Source organism: Rosa rugosa, chromosome 5, assembly GCF_958449725.1.
Source record: "Rosa rugosa chromosome 5, drRosRugo1.1, whole genome shotgun sequence".
NCBI classification, from domain to species: domain Eukaryota; kingdom Viridiplantae; phylum Streptophyta; class Magnoliopsida; order Rosales; family Rosaceae; genus Rosa; species Rosa rugosa.
Genome location: NC_084824.1, coordinates 53,520,962 through 53,538,781, shown reverse-complemented (window position 1 = coordinate 53,538,781; position 17,820 = coordinate 53,520,962). Strand labels below are relative to the sequence as shown.

Here is a 17,820-nt window from a genome sequence, read left to right as displayed (position 1 = left end):
TTGATGGTGATGTGGCATTCTATAATTGGACTAAAGCCCCTCAATTATTACATTCTCGGGAACAGAGCGTCTCTTATCTTCTCTTTCACAACTAACTACCTTAACCGACCACCACTTGGCGCCATTTCTGAAAGACAGACAGAGAGAGTGTCACTGTAAAACGACCATGCTCCTCGCGCCACCACCTGATTGGCTCCTTCCGGTTCGTCGAATTTACAGACCCAACTCACGACCACCGATCAGAACTCGGACTCGGACGACTCGGCTGTTCTGTAGAGCGAGTCTGATCACCAACTCGGACTCGTTCGAGGTGGGTCGACTCATTGGCAGCTATGGCTTCATGAACATCACTAGGTATACATACACTTGTGCTCAAACACCACTCTCAGTTTTGGTACCATTGTCTGAGTTGTTAATTGGGTTTGAACTTTGTTTAATATTGTTGATAATTGCATGCTTTTATGGTTGGTTGCTGAGAAATTGAAGTGAAAGGAATGTGCGTTCTATAATCTTAATGAGGTTCACTAACACTGCAGAATATAAGATTGAACTTGAAGTTTAGAAATTTTCAGTTGAGTAGCCAAGGTTAAATCTTGATCGATGCAAACCCCAATCTTCAGCTTGAATAAATAACTTCCCCACTACCAATTTTCATGTCCAGTAATCATCCCTAATACCAATAGCACCAGTTGAAGAACCTAGAACCATCAACATTCAACTTGAAATGGCCCGAAGGAGGTTTACACCAGGCCAACATTTCGACTTTAAAGTTCTTTTCACTAGCAGATTTGCTAGTAGGAATTAATCATTCAGAAGCATATATGGCTGAGGATAGATTTGGAAAGAAAAAAATTGAATAAAAAGTAACTTTACCATTTCCAGATGAACCAGCAAACCACGATGAAGATCATATTTTTTTAACTGACACCCTACCTTCTGTTTGATATTAGTCCATAATCCAACCAGTCCAATTAAAAGAGAAAGAATTGATCTATCTAACCCGGACGTCAATGTTTTTCCAAACCTGCCTGGCTCTTGAACACGTCACGAAGCAGGTAAAACATGTTTTCCACCTGGTCAGGATAAACATGACAACTTGGTGTAGTAGTGTTTCTTTTAAACATCTGTTCATTAGTGAGAACTGAGAAGTCTTCCATGAACAAGCAACCAAGTGAAAATTTTAAGTCAAAGACCAGATCTCTTTCCATCTATAATCACTTAATCAGGAAGCTCACGATTCATATAGAGGTTCTGATAGGCAGATTTGACTGAGAAAATGCCACTAGATGTATTACATTCCCATGTAAATTTTTCATTATCACCAAAAAGAGATATAGGATTACTACTAAATTACTAATAATCTTCACCACATCAGCAGGGAGATGAGAATGAAGTTTTGGACGGTTCTAATGTCTTCCCTGCTAAAAATACTAAACAACATCATTCGAGTTGCTTGCTTGGTATTTCATAACATACCAAATGGAAAAAAAATAAAAATAAAATAATTGAGGAAATAATCTGACTTTTGTAGTTCTACTTGAAACCTACTTGAATTGTTTTCTTTGTTTGAGTTTTAGTTGACTTTGGTTTCAAATCAGTAGAAAGATATGTTATTTTCCCTCCTCTTTGTCTGAAACAGCTTTTCGGGATCTCCAGGCACAGATAATGAATACTCATCTGGAGATTTGGGGCAGTTGAGGGTTCAAGATGTAGGAGAAGGCAGTGTAAAGATCAGGTACATTCTAACTTTCTAAAAGAATATATCATTCTGGTAGGGCACGACTACATCTTCTCCTAAACTTCAGCCATCTGATTCTCCTACATTAACTACATAGGCTGTTTTGATTCTTGTGTATCAGTTTAGATTATAGCTGTATCAGTTTAGATCATAGCTGTAAAGAGGATTTATTGGCAGCATTGTAACCGTAGCAGCTAGCTGCATATATATGTGTATCCAGTATCCTTGCAGATATCAATACATTGAAAACTTACTTTCTACAGCTTTGCCTTATTAATCACTAGTGGAAAGGAAAAATTGAGAGGAAAAAAGAGCTTTGTAATGGAAAAACACCAAAACAGTTTATCATAAGTTTCATGGTAGTTGAGGGTGATACACTTTGGAAGGAGATCACTGTATCACTGCTATACACAGCTATGATTGGATATAAACACGTGAATATGTGGACATGGAAAACACAATGAAGAATCATGCTCTTCATGGTTGCTTGCGCTCATTTTTTCGTTGCCTCACTAGCAAAATAACCCAACTAATGGAGTTGAGCATGGCACCACTAATGGGAATGAATGTAGCTTCTAAGAACTTAAGTACTGAGTGATGTTTGGTATACTTAGGACCTTAGTGACTGAACATAGAAGTTTGCGAAAAGTAGCCAAAGGCAGTTTGTGATGTGACTATCAATAAGTTATGTCTAGTCCCTCCTCCTAGATGCTAATAGTACTCATGGCAGTTCTTTTGCAGGCTATATGATGGGAGAGTTACTCAGGGTCCACTGAAAGGGACTCCGGTTGTTTTTAAGGTAATATCGTTAATCACTCTCATCCTCCTTACTTACAATTCGATTTTCCAGATTTATATGTTGACTACTTTGAATTGACTACTAGAGTTTTAAACCATGAAGGTTTATCCTGGACAAAGGGCTGGTGGAATTGAGGCTGATATGATGGCTGCTAATGAGCTAAATGCTCACACGTCCCTTCAGGTAATACAAGTTGTTATTTAGATTCTCCTATGTATGATTTTATGTGCCTTTCCCTAATTACAATGCTGATCAGTACGACTGTACGAAAAGAGTTCCGGTTATTATTTTTTTTTTTTTAATATTTTTATTGATTCTCTCCTTTTTCCTTCGTTTGCAGGACAGTTCAGATGGTATCTGCCAGAATCTTGTGACACTCATTGGTGGGTTTGAAACAAGAACTGGGGAGCAGGTTTGTTTTTGGAATTTTATATTAAAACTTAGCATATAAAAGGAGGTTGTTAGTTCTGTTTGGTAGTAACAATGAAGAAGTTATTATGTGCAGTGGCTGGCTCTTCGAAATGACGGGAAATATAGTGCGGCAGATTATGCAAAAGTTATGAGTGAAAGAGTTACAAAAAGCCGTGCTGGGGGAGGACAGGTTTGGAATAAGTTTGAACAAGAGCAAACAATCAAACGCAGAAGATACTTTGTTACCAAGTTGCTTCAGGGTACGATGAGAGGTCTAGCATACATGCATGATCGTGAAAGGTTACACCAGAGTCTGGGACCAGCTTCTGTTATTCTTAAGTATGTTGCTCTGAAACATTCAATATGCTTCAAATTGCTTCATAAAGATTATTATTTGTGTTTGTCAGGTCCACCCTGTGGTATCCTACTCATATTTTGTTAACTATTGGCAGCACAATTGTAGAGAGAGAGGCCATATACTTAGTACCAAGACTTCGGGATCTAGCCTTTTCTGTTGACATTAGGTAAGCAATGTCTTGGCCAATCTACTGTTCTTCATTGGGTTCTGAAGCATACAAACAAGTAGTAGTTGGTTGCTTTTGTCTAACAAGTACTATCAAGTAGCAGAAAAGATCAATAGTGGATATCTACAAACAATAGGATTGATTGGACTACCTTATCACTACTGCATATCTAAGCACATAGTTTCCTAGGTATTCAAATCTAGAAGGGAGGCCTGGACTACTGTCAGAGGGACTGTGGAGACGAGCATCCAGTGCTGGTGCCTTCACACCTATGGATAAAAGAGCATTTGGACTAGCAGATGACATGTGAGTTGATGCAACTTGGCTTCGTTTTAGCATTTGAGTTAGCTTCATATTCGTCATACTAACTTTTTAATCTCTTCATGCAGATATGCAGCAGGTCTTTTCTTTGCATACTTGGCATTTGTTCCATTTTGTGAAGCAGGCACAATGGATGGTCTTTCGTTGCAAGTAAGCTTCAATGTTACCATAACTTTCTTTTGTTTTTGGAATTTGGATTGTATTTTATTTTCCTTGCATGTTTGATTGATGTAGGACAAAACAAAATGGATACCGCATGAGTTATATATTGTGGTGGCTATATATAGACAAAGACATTAGTCAATAAGTAATTAGTTAGAAGAACAGTAGAGAAGAAGATATTGACCCAAATAGATTGACTTATAATAGTTTCTTAGACTAAAACTTCTAAATTTTCTGTCTGTAACTCTCAAGTGACAACCTTTTATAACCGGCTGCCCGACTGTTATGTTGTTTTTCTTGTTTAAATTACCAGGAATATTCTCTTCTAACAAAAGTGCTCTTCGTCACAAACTTGGGCTTCCCAAATGATAGTTCTTGTCTTACCAAGTTCTTTCATCAGTGAGAGTCATATTAGCAAGTCTTCTAGAAATAATTGTTTATTTTGTGAACTTGCAGAGGCTTTTGGAGAGCACTTTCCAACTTGATATTGGAGCAACAAGAGAGTAAGATACTTTTGATGCCATATGAAAGTTCTCTGTATGTTAGAACTTTCCCACAGTAATGTTTTAGCCCTATCTCAGTCATCCCACAGTCTGATGCTGCTAACATTTTTAAAATCTTCTGATCAATCCTGATTTTCCATTCTGCATCATTGCTACACAGTTGGACAATATGGATTATTAAATCTCGGTTCCTAGCTAAATTTGCATATTTTGCATAACAGTTAATCATCTACTACATTTTCTGCAATATAAAAAATGGGGTTGCTAAAGACCTCTAAAACAGTGTCCAAGTTTTGCGTGTTAATTTTTCATTTAGTCAATAACATAAAAGTCTGGTCCTATTGTGGCTTTGTATTGCTTCTTCTTCTGTTGCTTAATGTTTCCCGGCTACCCTGTTTTGGCAGATACTGTTTAGCAGATGACGGGCTATTAGATGCTGTGAAATTCCTGGATCTTGGAGATGGTGCTGGTTGGGAGTTACTCCAGGTTCTCTTTCATTAACAGCTGATCAATGGTTTCAGACTACTTTCAGTACTATTTCATCATTATTTGATGAAAGTTAATATGATCTAAGTTAGTGTAAATGTATGTCTATTTTGGTAGTCACTTCAAAAACATCTATATTTTTTGGATTTGAAAATGACATATCTGAATTTCAGTAGTTAGCATGAACAGTGTGAAATTACGAATAGTTAGCATGTCCAAGAAAAGTTTATGGCTACTTCAGAATCTGTTCCGGGGAGACTATTCGAGCAAGGCTCCCTTCTAGGCATTTGATAGGTTATAATGTGACAAATTTTCCCATCTGAGGCAACTTGAAGGGTCAGAATAAAGATACATTCCCTCTTTTATCATGTGTGGCTCCACATGATTATATTTCACAACAAAATCGGGCTGCTTGATTTACTGGCTGTGTACTATATATTTTTTTACTTGCACATTCCGCTTCTTCTATGTGATTCCAAGATGTACACTAATAAGCATTGTTGGTGAGTCCTGCATTACCAGATAAGGGTGCCTCCAATATCTCTAAGTAAAAGTAAAACAAAAATGTAACAGGATGGACTGATGGATGTGGTTTTCTTCCCTACTTTCATACTTTCCAAAATCTGGTCTCAAGAATTCTGCTTACTCCATATTTTCAGGATCAGAATTGCAGTAATTAGTTGATTCATGAACAGACCCAATAATTGTTAGCATGTCTAAAAGATTATTGCTATTCTATTGCCTTTTGTGTGAGATTAATAGAAGCTCCAAGATGTAGAAGAAGTTATTACCAACGCTATTCTGCACTTCCCTGTCGCTTGCATATTTTTCTAAAACAATGTTTCACTTGGTTTAGGCAATGCTGAATCCTGACTTCCGGAAACGGCCGATGGCACAGACTGTACTCAATCATCGATTCATGACGGTGGGTGTTCTTTGAGATTTTGCACCACAGAATTTGATCTACTGTTGTTGTATGATAGACATGGATCATCAAGTGAACTATGTATAGGTGATATTTCTTTGCGGTAAGAGTACATGTACTATGTATGCTGCATTATCAGTATTAATTAAGCTCTCATTTTGCTATTGTATTCAGCACTAGGGAATCGTTCATCTACACCCAAAATTAGGGGAGTTAACTTGATTTTGACTTCAGTTATGTGCGATGTAACTTTTTAGTAATCAAAACAAGAGCAACTTCATTCCTATTATTTCACCAACAGTCTCCTAATTAACAGACTTTCCTAAAGACAACTTCATTCCTATTATTCTAAGGATATATCTATAAATTCCTATTATTAACAACACTCTCCTATTTTAAAATTTTTTTCCAAAGACAATATTCCAAAGATATCTTCTAAAACATCTACAAATCCCTATATATATTGTGATATGTTTAGATCATCTTAGCTATAAATTATACCCAAAACCCTCCTAGAGAGTCTAGAACCCGCTCCAGAACCACAATATGGTTTCGATCAGACACCCTCCTGCACTAAGCAAATACAACCTTCAGATCAGTTATGGTGGAAAATTTGTCAGTGATGAAAACTTTTGGCAAGACTATGAGGGAGGAGAAGTAGTTTTCGTTGATGATCTTGTAACAAAAGAGGCGAGTTTGGATGTGTTTAAGGATATTATAACAAAGCTCGGTTATCAAAACTCCAAAATTTGGTACAGGTCGAAAATTGGACGTATTTCGGAAATTACAGACACCCAGTTTGTCACTAAACTGATTAGTGAATTGGCTGCTGATCGAGAGTTGAAAATTTTTCTTGTTGATGGAGGAGCATCAGAGGGTGAATCAAGTTCTCAAGATCTCAAATGCTAGTTTTTATCTTTATTTTGTTTAACTGTCGATGGGCTTTCCATTGTAGTTCGAGTTTACTTATTCTCCAAGGTTGTATAAAGTATAAACCCTATAGATGTAATGTGGGTTGTTTTTTATGTAATAGAGAGTTTGTGGTTTATGAATATAATTGCGGTATGAGTTTGCTCTATTTTATGAATGCGCTCTTCTTCCTTGTTTATGGTGTACGTTTGTTGAGTGATCGTTGGAGTCCGCTACCTCATCCCTATCACATGTTGCAGTTGTGTTGAATTTGTGTTTATAATCTGACCACTATAGAGATTATCGAAAATATCTGTTCCATCTCCTGCAAACAAACATATGGAAGATCTAACTAACAAACTTGTATTGGTCATATCATTTAGAGAGAGAGTAAGGGTGCTGAGAGTAAGAAATTTAGGTGCAATTTTGCTTGTAACTGGGTTCGGAGATGAGTATGAGGTGTTGGGGTCAAATAGCACTGTCCCACTTCCGGGGTAAGTGATTTCTTGTATGTGAACTTTTGAATCTCGATAACTTAGCTTGGACATGATGGTGATTTTTGAATTTGATTGTGGAGAGACGTTTCAATTGCAGCTTAGGATCTGCTTCTCAAGAAGCATCTATATATGCCGAGTAATATCAGTGTTTCAGCCAAAATTCATTCCTTCGTCATGTCACTGGTCCTTCTGCAGTAATGGGTACTGATATCTATATTCTCTTAAATATTCGTCTTACATATGAGGATTGATTGGATTACCTTATCACAGTTGCATATCTAAACACAGTTTCTTAGGTATTCAAATCTAGAAGAGAGGCCTGGAATACTGTCAGAGGGACTTTGGAGATGAGCATCTACCGCCGGTGCCTTCACACCTATATATGGATAAAAGAGCATTTGGAATAGCAGATGACGTGTGAGTTGATGCAAGTTCGCTTCATTTTAGCAGTTTAGTTAGCTTCATATTCATCACACTAACTTTTTAATCCCTTCATACAGATATGAAGCAGGTCTTTTCTTTGCATACTCAGCATTTGTTCCATTTTGTGAAGCAGGCACAATGGATGGCCTTTCATTGCAAGTAAGCTACCATGTTACCAGAATTTTCTTTTGTTTTTGGATTGTAGTGTATTTTCCTTCCATGATTGGTTGATGTAGGACAACAGAAAATGGATGCTGCATATAGTCATGTACTGTTATAGGAGATAGATATATATAGACAAAGACATTAGTCAATTAGTACTTAGTTAGAAGAACTGTAGAGAAGAAAATCTTGGCCCAAATAGATTTACTTATGATAGTTTCTTAGGCTAACACTTCCAAATTTCTGTCTTTAATTCTCAAGTGACAAACTTTTATAACTGGTGGCCCGACTGTTTTTTTTTCTTTTCTTCTTCTTCTTTTTAAATTATCACAAACATTCTCTTCTGACAAACATCCTCTAGCTTGGTCATAAACTTGGGCTTCCCAAAATGATGGTTCTCTTCTTACCAAGTTCTTTCATCAGTGAGAGCCATATTAATAAGTCTTCTAGAAATATTGTTTATTTTGTGAACTTGCAGAGGCTTTTGGAGAGCACTTCCCAAATTGATATTGGAGCAACAAGAGAGTAAGATATTTTTGATCTCATATGACAGTTCTCTGCATGATAGAACTTTCCCTCTTTTTGCAACAGTTTACTTGGAGAACCTCCTACAGCTTTGTTGGCTTCATATTTCATTACCTTTGTTTCTGTTGCTAAGTGCTTGTTGCTATGGAATTGAGTTACTGGAAGTAGTAATCTGTAGTCTGAGGTCTGAATGAAGCTTAGTAACAGTTAATGGTAGATAGGAATAATCCATACAAGGACAAAGCATAATGTGCCTTGGGCGACCTAAACTTTATGTAGCAATTATTTTGGTCATCATGTAAATTACATGACATTTTCCACAGTAATATTTTAGCCCTATCTCAGTTATTCCAGAGTCTTTTGCAGCTATCATTTTAAAAATCTTCTGATCAATCCTGATTTTCCATTCTTCTTCATTGATACGTACACAGTTGGACAATATGGATTATTAAATCTTGGTTCATAGCTAAATTTGCATATTTTGTGTGAACAATAATCATCTAGAACATTTAGATGAGGATAATAGATTGAGATATAATAATTGGGTTGCTAAAGACCTCTCAAACAGTGTCCTGGTATACTGTGTTTATTTTTCATTTAGTCAAGAACATAAAATTGTGGTCCTGTTTTGGCTTTGTATTGCTTTCCTTTGGTTGCTTATTGTTTCCCGGCTACCCTGTTTCGGCAGAAACTGTTTAGCAGATGACAGGCTATTAGATGGTGTGAAATTTCTGGATCTTGGAGATGGTGCTGGTTGGGAGTTACTCCAGGTTCTCTTACATTAACAGCTGATCAATGCTTTTTCAGCAAAATGAGTTAATATGGTCTTTTTTTTGTTTGGTGAAAGTTAATATAATCTAAGCTAGTGTAAATGCATGTCTATTTTAAACACATCTATATTTGTTGGATCCTTCAAAATACGACATATCTGAATTTCAGTAGTTAGCATGAACAGTATAATTAGTTGTTGGCATGTCCAAGAAAAGGTTATGGCTACTTCAGAACTCCTTCCAGTGAGACTAATAGAAGCGCCTAAATATTAGAAAAAGATGGCACTTGGAAAGAATAAGGCTCCCTTCTAGGCATTTGATAGGTTACAGTGTGACGAATTTTCCCATCCGAGGCAACTTAAAGGGTTAGCATAAAGATACATTCCCTCTTTTATTATTCAGAAAGGGATGTCTGGCTCCACATGATTTCATTCCACAACAAAATCGGGGTGCTTGACTTAGAAATTGCCTATGTACTATAACTTGTTTTACTTGCACATTCCGCCTTCTCTCTGGTTCCAAGATGTACACTAAGCATTGTTGGTGAGTCCTGCATTACCTGATAAAAACGTAACAGGATGGACCCATGGATGTGGTTTTTCTTCCCTACTTTAATATTTTCTAATAATCTGGTCTCAGGAAATCTGCCTAATCCATATTTTTAGGATTCTTCGACATATGACATGTTTATATTAGAATTGCAGTAGTTAGTTGAGTCATGAACAAACCCAATAATTGTTAGCTTGTCTGAAAGGTTATTGCTATTCTAGAACCTTTTGATTGAGATTAATAGAAGCTCCAAGATGTAGAAGAAGTTGTTACTTGGAAGCAACGAGGCTTAGTTGGATCTGTTTAATTACTTTGATAGGTTAGAATGTCTGTTTAAGTATGATATATCTTCAGTATGATATATCTTCCAATTAATCCAAAGAAGTTTGAAGTCATATATGTTGCTCCACACGATTCCAATATGAACAAATTTGCTGGTGTAGGAGGAGCAAGTTACTCAGATATTGCCTGTGTAGTGTAAGTTGTTTCTGCATGTACTCACACATTTTTCTCTCTGGTTCCAAGATGTACACCATAGCATTATTGGCTGGCTTGTACATAAATATAGAATTACTGATGTGCTTCTTCTTGCCTACTTCCATACTTGCCAATAGGATGAGCTGCCAATGTCCAAGGATTTTGCCTAATTTTCTGTTTCTCTGCATTGATCCTCATGCAGTCATGCTCAACAATGAGCTACCAACTTATGTATTCTTAAATGATCAGATGCTATTTCATTAGTTTTGAATTGTCGCATGCACTTCCCTGTCGCCTGCATATTGTTCTAAACAATGTTTCACACAAGCTAAATCCTGACTCCGGAAACGGCCGATGGCACAGACTGTACTCAATCATCGATTCATGAAGGTGGGTGTTCTTTGAGATTTTGGACCACAGAATGATCTACTGTGCATGTTGTAAGAGTAGATATGGATCATCAAGTGAACTATGTATAGGTGATATTTCTTTGCAATAAGAGTACATGTAATATTAATTTAGACAATAAAATTTTCAAAAACCCACAATGCCGGCCCACAATAGACTAGTTGTATATAAATTGTTTATTTGATCAAAAAAAATCTTTCAACTTCTATGCACGCTGTGATACCAGGCATATCTCGAGAGACCTTATCAACTGTGGAAGAAAAAAGGGCATTTCAGGTTACACCTATTTGAATTTTAATTTTAATCCCAACTAGAATCAAAGGCAAACATAAAAGGACTGAAAAGAAACAACCATCCTATACAACATGAATTTCAGTCATAACTGATTGTTGAAAAGTGATTATGTCTTAGCACTGTATCAGATTCTCCCATATTTCCTGAGGTTTGCCACAATCAAGAGTCAAATTTTAGTACATGGTTTCTTTTTAGTTTTGTATTTTCATTTTTTATGTTATTACCTAATTATGAAATGTTTGTTTTCCATTCAGGTCAAGCTGAAGAGCTATTTGGAAAGGAGGGAAGCTGATGGAGGGACTTGATCTACTTCATCTTTTGTTGTAAAATAGACTTAATCTTTAGTTAATATAATGATCATGTCAACTATATTTTCTATGCTTTTAAATTTAGTCCTTAAATAACATTGTGTTAGCTCCAAAACCCGCAGCAAAGTGCGGGCACAATTTCTAGTGAAAACTAAACCCTGGAACTCTAACGGTAATAACTCTTTTAGCTTAGAAATGAACCATTACAGCTGACGTACGTTGATTAGCTTTGCGATACGGACATACCACAAAAGAACTATAGTAATCAATGACTGACAATTTATACTCGAGCATTTGCCGTATGGCTCTCAATTTGCTGATCAAATTACTAGGAATAGAGAAGGAGAGGAGAGGGTGGAGAGATTCTGTTAAGTCAATAATACTTAGTACATAGTACATACACGATTTGATCGCTTGTCAGGAGTAGTCGATCATGAGTTCCAATAGTGCAGTGTGTCAAGGCCAAAAAAAACTTTCTTAAGTACTATACGGAGCTATATCATTAGATACAAACTAGTCTATGCTAGATGCGTTTTGATTCTTGGTTTCGAAATTACTTTGGTATGAAAATTGATTATTCGATTTCGCTTGATGGATAACTCTTGCATGTTTATGTTTTATGATGTACACATAGAATATTATGAGCATGTAAGTGGGGCTAGAAATAGATATTTTAATCTCCTAAATGGTTAATAATGCTTGTTTCATAGGTAACAAAGTCTATAGGACAATAGACCAAATCAAATAATGAGAGTTGCATGCTAGGTAGGCGTTCCACACTAGTATTTGATTCTTCTTTTGATTAAACTTACACATGTGATTTATGCTTAGAATAAATTGTTGATAGGATAGTGTTCTATACCTTGATTGTTTGTTCTAATAAAGGCTTAGTAATAGTGTCTTCATCTTGCTTAAGTAATCTAGAGAAGTAATAAGAACTTATGCATGCGTTCATGGTTTTTTCTTGATTGAAACCTTTTTCATAAACTTAGTAATCTAAACTAGGATAATAAACTTGAGCATGTTTGGTGGTGAACTTCCGAGTCTCTAACCTTTCTCCATCTGATTTTCAAAATCCTATTAAAAATCTGTTTTCTTTATTTTTCGTTTCTTCTATCCCCTTCTCTATCTCACTATCTTTCTCTTTTTTACATTTTTCTTTAGTTTTAGAAATAGATTGTTTTGTGTGATTAACTTGTATACCCTCAATCCTTGGCATCGAACGATCCTTAGCATTTAACGACTATATTATATTTTGTAAGGTTAAGTTGAACGCTTAATTTTAGAGTATCATGGACACAAGCCTCAAGCTGCAACTATAAAATTTTAAAAATTAAACAATTACCTTTTTTTTTTTTTTTTGAGAAGATTTTAAACAATTACCTAGTTGATAATTTGACATACAATGCAAAGATATAATGACTCATGCTCTGGAAATCATATCATTGTCACTTGCCATCCGTAGAAATTGATGGGAGACCACCTTATTTTCATAACTTTATTTGAAATACTATTATTATTTATGCATATCGTTTTTGAAACTTCTTGAAGAGTCCAATATCCTTCAACTGCCTAGAACTTAGTTCTAACATAATAAAACATGTTGACCTTGAAATTCAACATGACTTTCCAATTCTTTCGAAAGATGTGCGCTATAAAGATGTGTGCTATAATCTTTTAGAGTATCTTCAGCAAGCATGGAAGCTCAGCGAGTTAATTCCAAAAAATGGTAAAATACATGAAGGAAAGATTGTGGAACTGAAAATATGTAGGCAAGTACTGTAATACCCCGGAAAAAAAAATCCAAATTAAATTCCGTGGATTTTTAGAAATGATTTCACGATAGTAGGAGCGAGTACGAAGCTTGGAGAAGTTGTGGAATTAGTTCGAACGATTTTATTTTCGAAAACGAACGTTTTTAGGGGGTCAACAAAGTTGACTTTTTATACGTTCAAAATTTGGGAAAACTTCCTTCATGAAAGTTGTAGAGCTCGTCGATACGAGTTCGTGGACATGTGGAACGCATTATTCGGAGTTCGTATGATTAAGTTATGAATATTTGAAAATTGGGAATTTTCTATAAATAGGAAAAATTTCTGATTTATTCATTAAGGACGAAACTTTTCTGTTTTTGCGGAATAGTCCCCCGGACTCTCTCTCTCTCTCGATCGAAAACCCTCAGACCCGGCGGGTCGAGCTCGACCCGACCCGGCTTTTTCACCACCCTCCGGCCACCTCCAGCTCAGGACCCGGCGCCTCCCGAACTCGCCGCCGCACGCCCAGTCGCCTGGTGGTGTCATCTTGCTCCGCCGCTGCCCCCAGAAGTGGATCGAAGCCCCCCCGAAGCTAGAACCCGACCCGACCGGAAAACCACTTTTCCGGCGTTGCATGGGCCGATCGTTCCCATTTTCGTGATCTCCTCTTCATGCTGATCATCCCCATGTAAGCCTTTCATCACGATTTTGTGTATAGAACGCTAGATCATGGTTTGACTTTTTCGACGTCCCTGATTTAATCTGAAATCTGATCAGACGCACGAGATTAATCCAACTTCAACGCTTGATCTAGGACGATCTAGGCCAAACCAGACTTAGCTCCAGGTATGAAAGTCGACCACCCTTTCATTTTGAACCAGTTTGTAGTTGGTCACTTTGCCATCTGAGGTGGTTGACCGGCGTTGACCGCCCACTGACCACCGCTTGTGGCGGCGCATCAGACCATATTTCGAGTTTTCATTATCTAGGCGATGATCTATGCATCCATACGAGCGTTTTGATATATAACATGGTCATGTTAGAAAAAGTTGATAAATAGTGGATTTACGTTTTGACGTTACTATTTAACGTTTTTACGTTTATCTTCGGTTTACGATCTGTGAAGATCTGACCATCGGTTTTGCTTCAATTTTGGATATGTTGATCGTATGACTGTCCCGGTGACTTTGTGAGGTCACGGGCGAAGATCCGACCGTTGGATCTTCGTATAATTGAGAAATAGTGATTCGGAAGGCGATTCGTGAGAATCTGACCGTCGGATTTTCATATAATTTTATGGAGATGTTTGTTAGAGTGATTCAAGAAGATCTGAGTCTTCGTGATAATTTTGGAGGATGATCCTAAAGGCGATCCGTGAGGATCCGACCGTTGGATCATCATTAAATTCAGATCCGACCGTTGGATCATCGTATAATTTCGATCTGACCGTTGGATCATCATTAAAATTAGAATCCGACCGTGGGTTTCCGTATATGTGTGCTTTTGAGTTGTTGGCTAAGTTAAGATCATTATTGGATTAGGTGATCGATGGATTTATTTGGCGGACGATTCGTGAGATTGTTAATGGAGCTGTTAAGAAGACGCAGCTGGATTAGAGGTGAGTAAACCTCACGTGGTTCATATTACGAACCCAATATATTTAATTGCTTTATTTTGCAATCATATGAACTATAGTTGGTATTAATGGGCATTCCTGTGTGAATGTCTATCTATATATATATTATTTATGTGAAATAATATGTATTGTTGAAATTGTGAGATATTATGTACTGTTATGGTTGTGTTGAGTTTATTGTTGAAAAGCAACAATATTGTGAGAGGTATTAAATTTATTGTTGAGAAACAATAAATTGTTGATTTGTTGAGATATATTGATCTGTGGAGATCAATAGGTCACGGGGGTGACCATGGCATCTATTAGTGAACCACGCCCTTGTACCGGGTAGGTGGAAACTAATAGCATTAAATCGTGAACCACGCCCTCGCGCCGGGTAGGTGGAAACGATCAGTTAGAGCTCTAGTCTGTCTGCCAAATGTTGAGTGACCTTATGAGGGTAACGGGGAGTGACTCATAAGTGTATAATATTTATATATATATATATATTTATATATATATGAGAGTGAGAAAGTGAAGTGGTTTTGTGGTGATCATTGTAATTGTGATGTTTCTACATTTCTATACTTGAGTTAAAGGAAATGTATTTTATTAAATCAACAGTTCTTCTTGTTTACTCATACTGGCTGTAAAAAGCTTACCGGGTTTTGTGTTGTTGCAACTCCCGGTACACTATTCAAATTGTGTAGCGGGTAATCCTACAGGACAGGAGAACCAGGACGGTGATCGTGCGGTTAGAGCAATTGTTAGAGTTTTACAGCAATTGTACGTTGTGAGGTGTGTTATGCTCATTTGAGCTTTACAATATTGCTTGTGAGAGTGAATTGTAATAATGAACTCGAAGTTTCGAGATTTGGATTTTGTAATTGTAATTATTCATGTTTCGGATTTGAATTTATTATTCAAAATTCGGGGCGTGACAGTTTGGTATCAGAGCGTAAGGTACATATTTGGTGATAATCAGTACTCCCCGAGTGATGGCCCGTCTGCAGCGGATCCCCATCATATACTCTTCGGTACTGGTATAATCATTGGGTATGTCTTAGTATGGGGTCTAGACAGCGTGTATGTCTGTAGGACGGTAGAGTTGTCTTCTAAGTTCGTATTAGAATAAATTTAGTTTCCGCAGGTTGTAATCTTCGAGGAATAGAGACCTCTAGATTTAACTCTGATGAGTCGGTGAGATTTGTTTTATGGAAGTGAGGTCCTTTTGGATGTTGAAGTGTTGGTTGAAGGCATGATGTTGACCTATGCACGTACCTAGTGTGGATACGAGTATGAATTGTTATAAATTTTGTCTTCTTAAGTTGGACGTACAGACGTTTGGATGGGATGTACGTATCAAGGATTAAATATCTTGTTTTGTAATGAGATGTCCTTGTGGAGTTTGTTAGTAGGGTTGAGGTTAGGAAAGAAATTATTGTGGTTACTTCTTCCTTGTGCTTGTAAGTTGTTAAGCAGGGTTTAAGGTGCGAGACAAGAATTTTATTTTGTGCTCGATGGTTAGAGATGAGAGACCATTGTTTTGGGTTGTCGTTGAGTACTATAATTCCTTCAGAATCAGGATTGTTGGTAGAATTGGAATTAGTAGTAGTTTTGGTGATTCGGAATTTGAATTGAGTTCGTGAGATATGTCTTATATACGTGGTTGATGTTGCTTGCATCATTTTGGAACGATACGTTACGATTCACAAGGAAAACTGGATTTGAAATTTATTCATTTGAACACCATGGGTTGATGACCTGACCGTGACTTGTGAATATAGTTTTGTTCAAGTGAATGAAATTGAATTTTGTGGCCTTTGTGTGGTGAACTAGTTTTCTTAAGTGTTGGATCGTAGTATGGAGATGGACTGCAGTGAATTTGAGGTTGTTTGTGTTTTAAGTTTAAGTAGGCGGGACACTTAAAGTTTTGAAATGGAGTTTGATCTTGGTCGGTAAATAATGGGGAGATTTAGAGTCAACTCTCTGTAAATGTTATTAGATGAGGGTGTGTTTCTGTGGTGATGGATTTTAGGAGAAATGGTTAAGTGCAATTTTGGGTATTGATTTTGGTGACTTTGTTAGGTATCCATAGTGGTTCAAGTGAATTACTATGTGATATGGAGTTTGATTCGATTTCTGAATCGCTAAATGTTAGGGATTGAATTGTGGTGAGTTTTTGTTGAAACAATTGATAGATGGAATTATCGAGATTCTATAAGAGTGGTAAGAGTAACTCTAAAAACGTGGGTTTTTCCTAGCTAACTCAGGATGTGTTTAGCTTTATAAATCCCTAATCCTATCGATGCAATTGTTGTGTTTGGTTTGACTCAGAGGATCCTAGCTAGACCTCGATGCGACTTAATTGATTGTTGGATTCTTTTTGAGTGATTGTTTTTATTGCATCATTATGAAAGATGTGTGCAGTAGAGTTGTTTATGGTTTTGAAAATAGTATTGGGTGACCAAGGTTCGATCCTTGGTGTTGTTGTTGGTTAAACAAAAAGAAAAGAAAACATGCACACCATCTTATTGAGTTATATTACAAAAAAAAAAAAAAAAAAAAAAAAAAAAAAAGGAAAACAAGGACTATGCTATACTAAGCCTAGTCAGCAGCTCCGGATGGATTGAGGCTGAGCTCAAGAGAAACGTTAGAGCCACTGTTGTAACCGCCTGAGCCACCAGAATAGTAACCAAATACGCTACCTTCCTCGGATGTAGTCTTCAGGTTACCAAAGACGTCCTCGCCGTGCACGGGGAACAGAGGAAGAGTTTGTACCTCCTGGTGATCTCCTCCTCGTTGTTGCAGGGATGTTTGTCCTCCTGTTGTGCCAAAAGAGTTGGACTGGTATTAGTGTTGAAGTGTGAGGAAGAATATGAAATAAAATTTAAATCAAGAAATCCTTCATTACCAGTAGAATAGGTGGAACCAAAGTTGAGATCAATGGATCTACCATCATCAGTAGAACTAGTGGACCCAAAATTGATGTCAATGGATCCACCAGCTGGCCCAAAATTGATGTCGATGGATCCACCAGCACCAGTAGAACCAGTGGACCCAAAATTGAGATCAATGGATCTACCAGTACCAAGAGAACTAGTTCCCATGGGCACTGGAGCAGCCTGATTACACCTATTCGCCTGCTTCTCTCGAGCCCTGACGTTCTGGAACCAAAAGTAAATGTTCTTACCCTCAACATACCCATACTGGTTCAGCTGGAGACAGATCTCGTGAATCTGCTCTGTAGTTGGGCACTT

At 37.2% G+C, this 17,820-nt stretch overlaps 1 protein-coding gene across 1 annotated transcript; it reads left to right on the top strand.

Moving 5' to 3' along the window:
• Window positions 1-60: 60 nt before the first annotated feature.
• Window positions 61-6,060, top strand: LOC133711023 (uncharacterized). The gene is made up of 12 exons (XM_062137184.1): window positions 61-354; window positions 1,640-1,735; window positions 2,480-2,537; window positions 2,640-2,720; window positions 2,878-2,949; window positions 3,043-3,287; window positions 3,401-3,472; window positions 3,662-3,778; window positions 3,862-3,943; window positions 4,412-4,458; window positions 4,863-4,944; window positions 5,801-6,060. The coding sequence occupies exons 1-12, from the start codon at window positions 167-169 to the stop codon at window positions 5,882-5,884; spliced, it is 1,224 nt and encodes a 407-aa protein (XP_061993168.1). The 5' UTR covers window positions 61-166; the 3' UTR covers window positions 5,885-6,060.
• The last annotated feature ends 11,760 nt before the right edge of the window (window positions 6,061-17,820 follow it).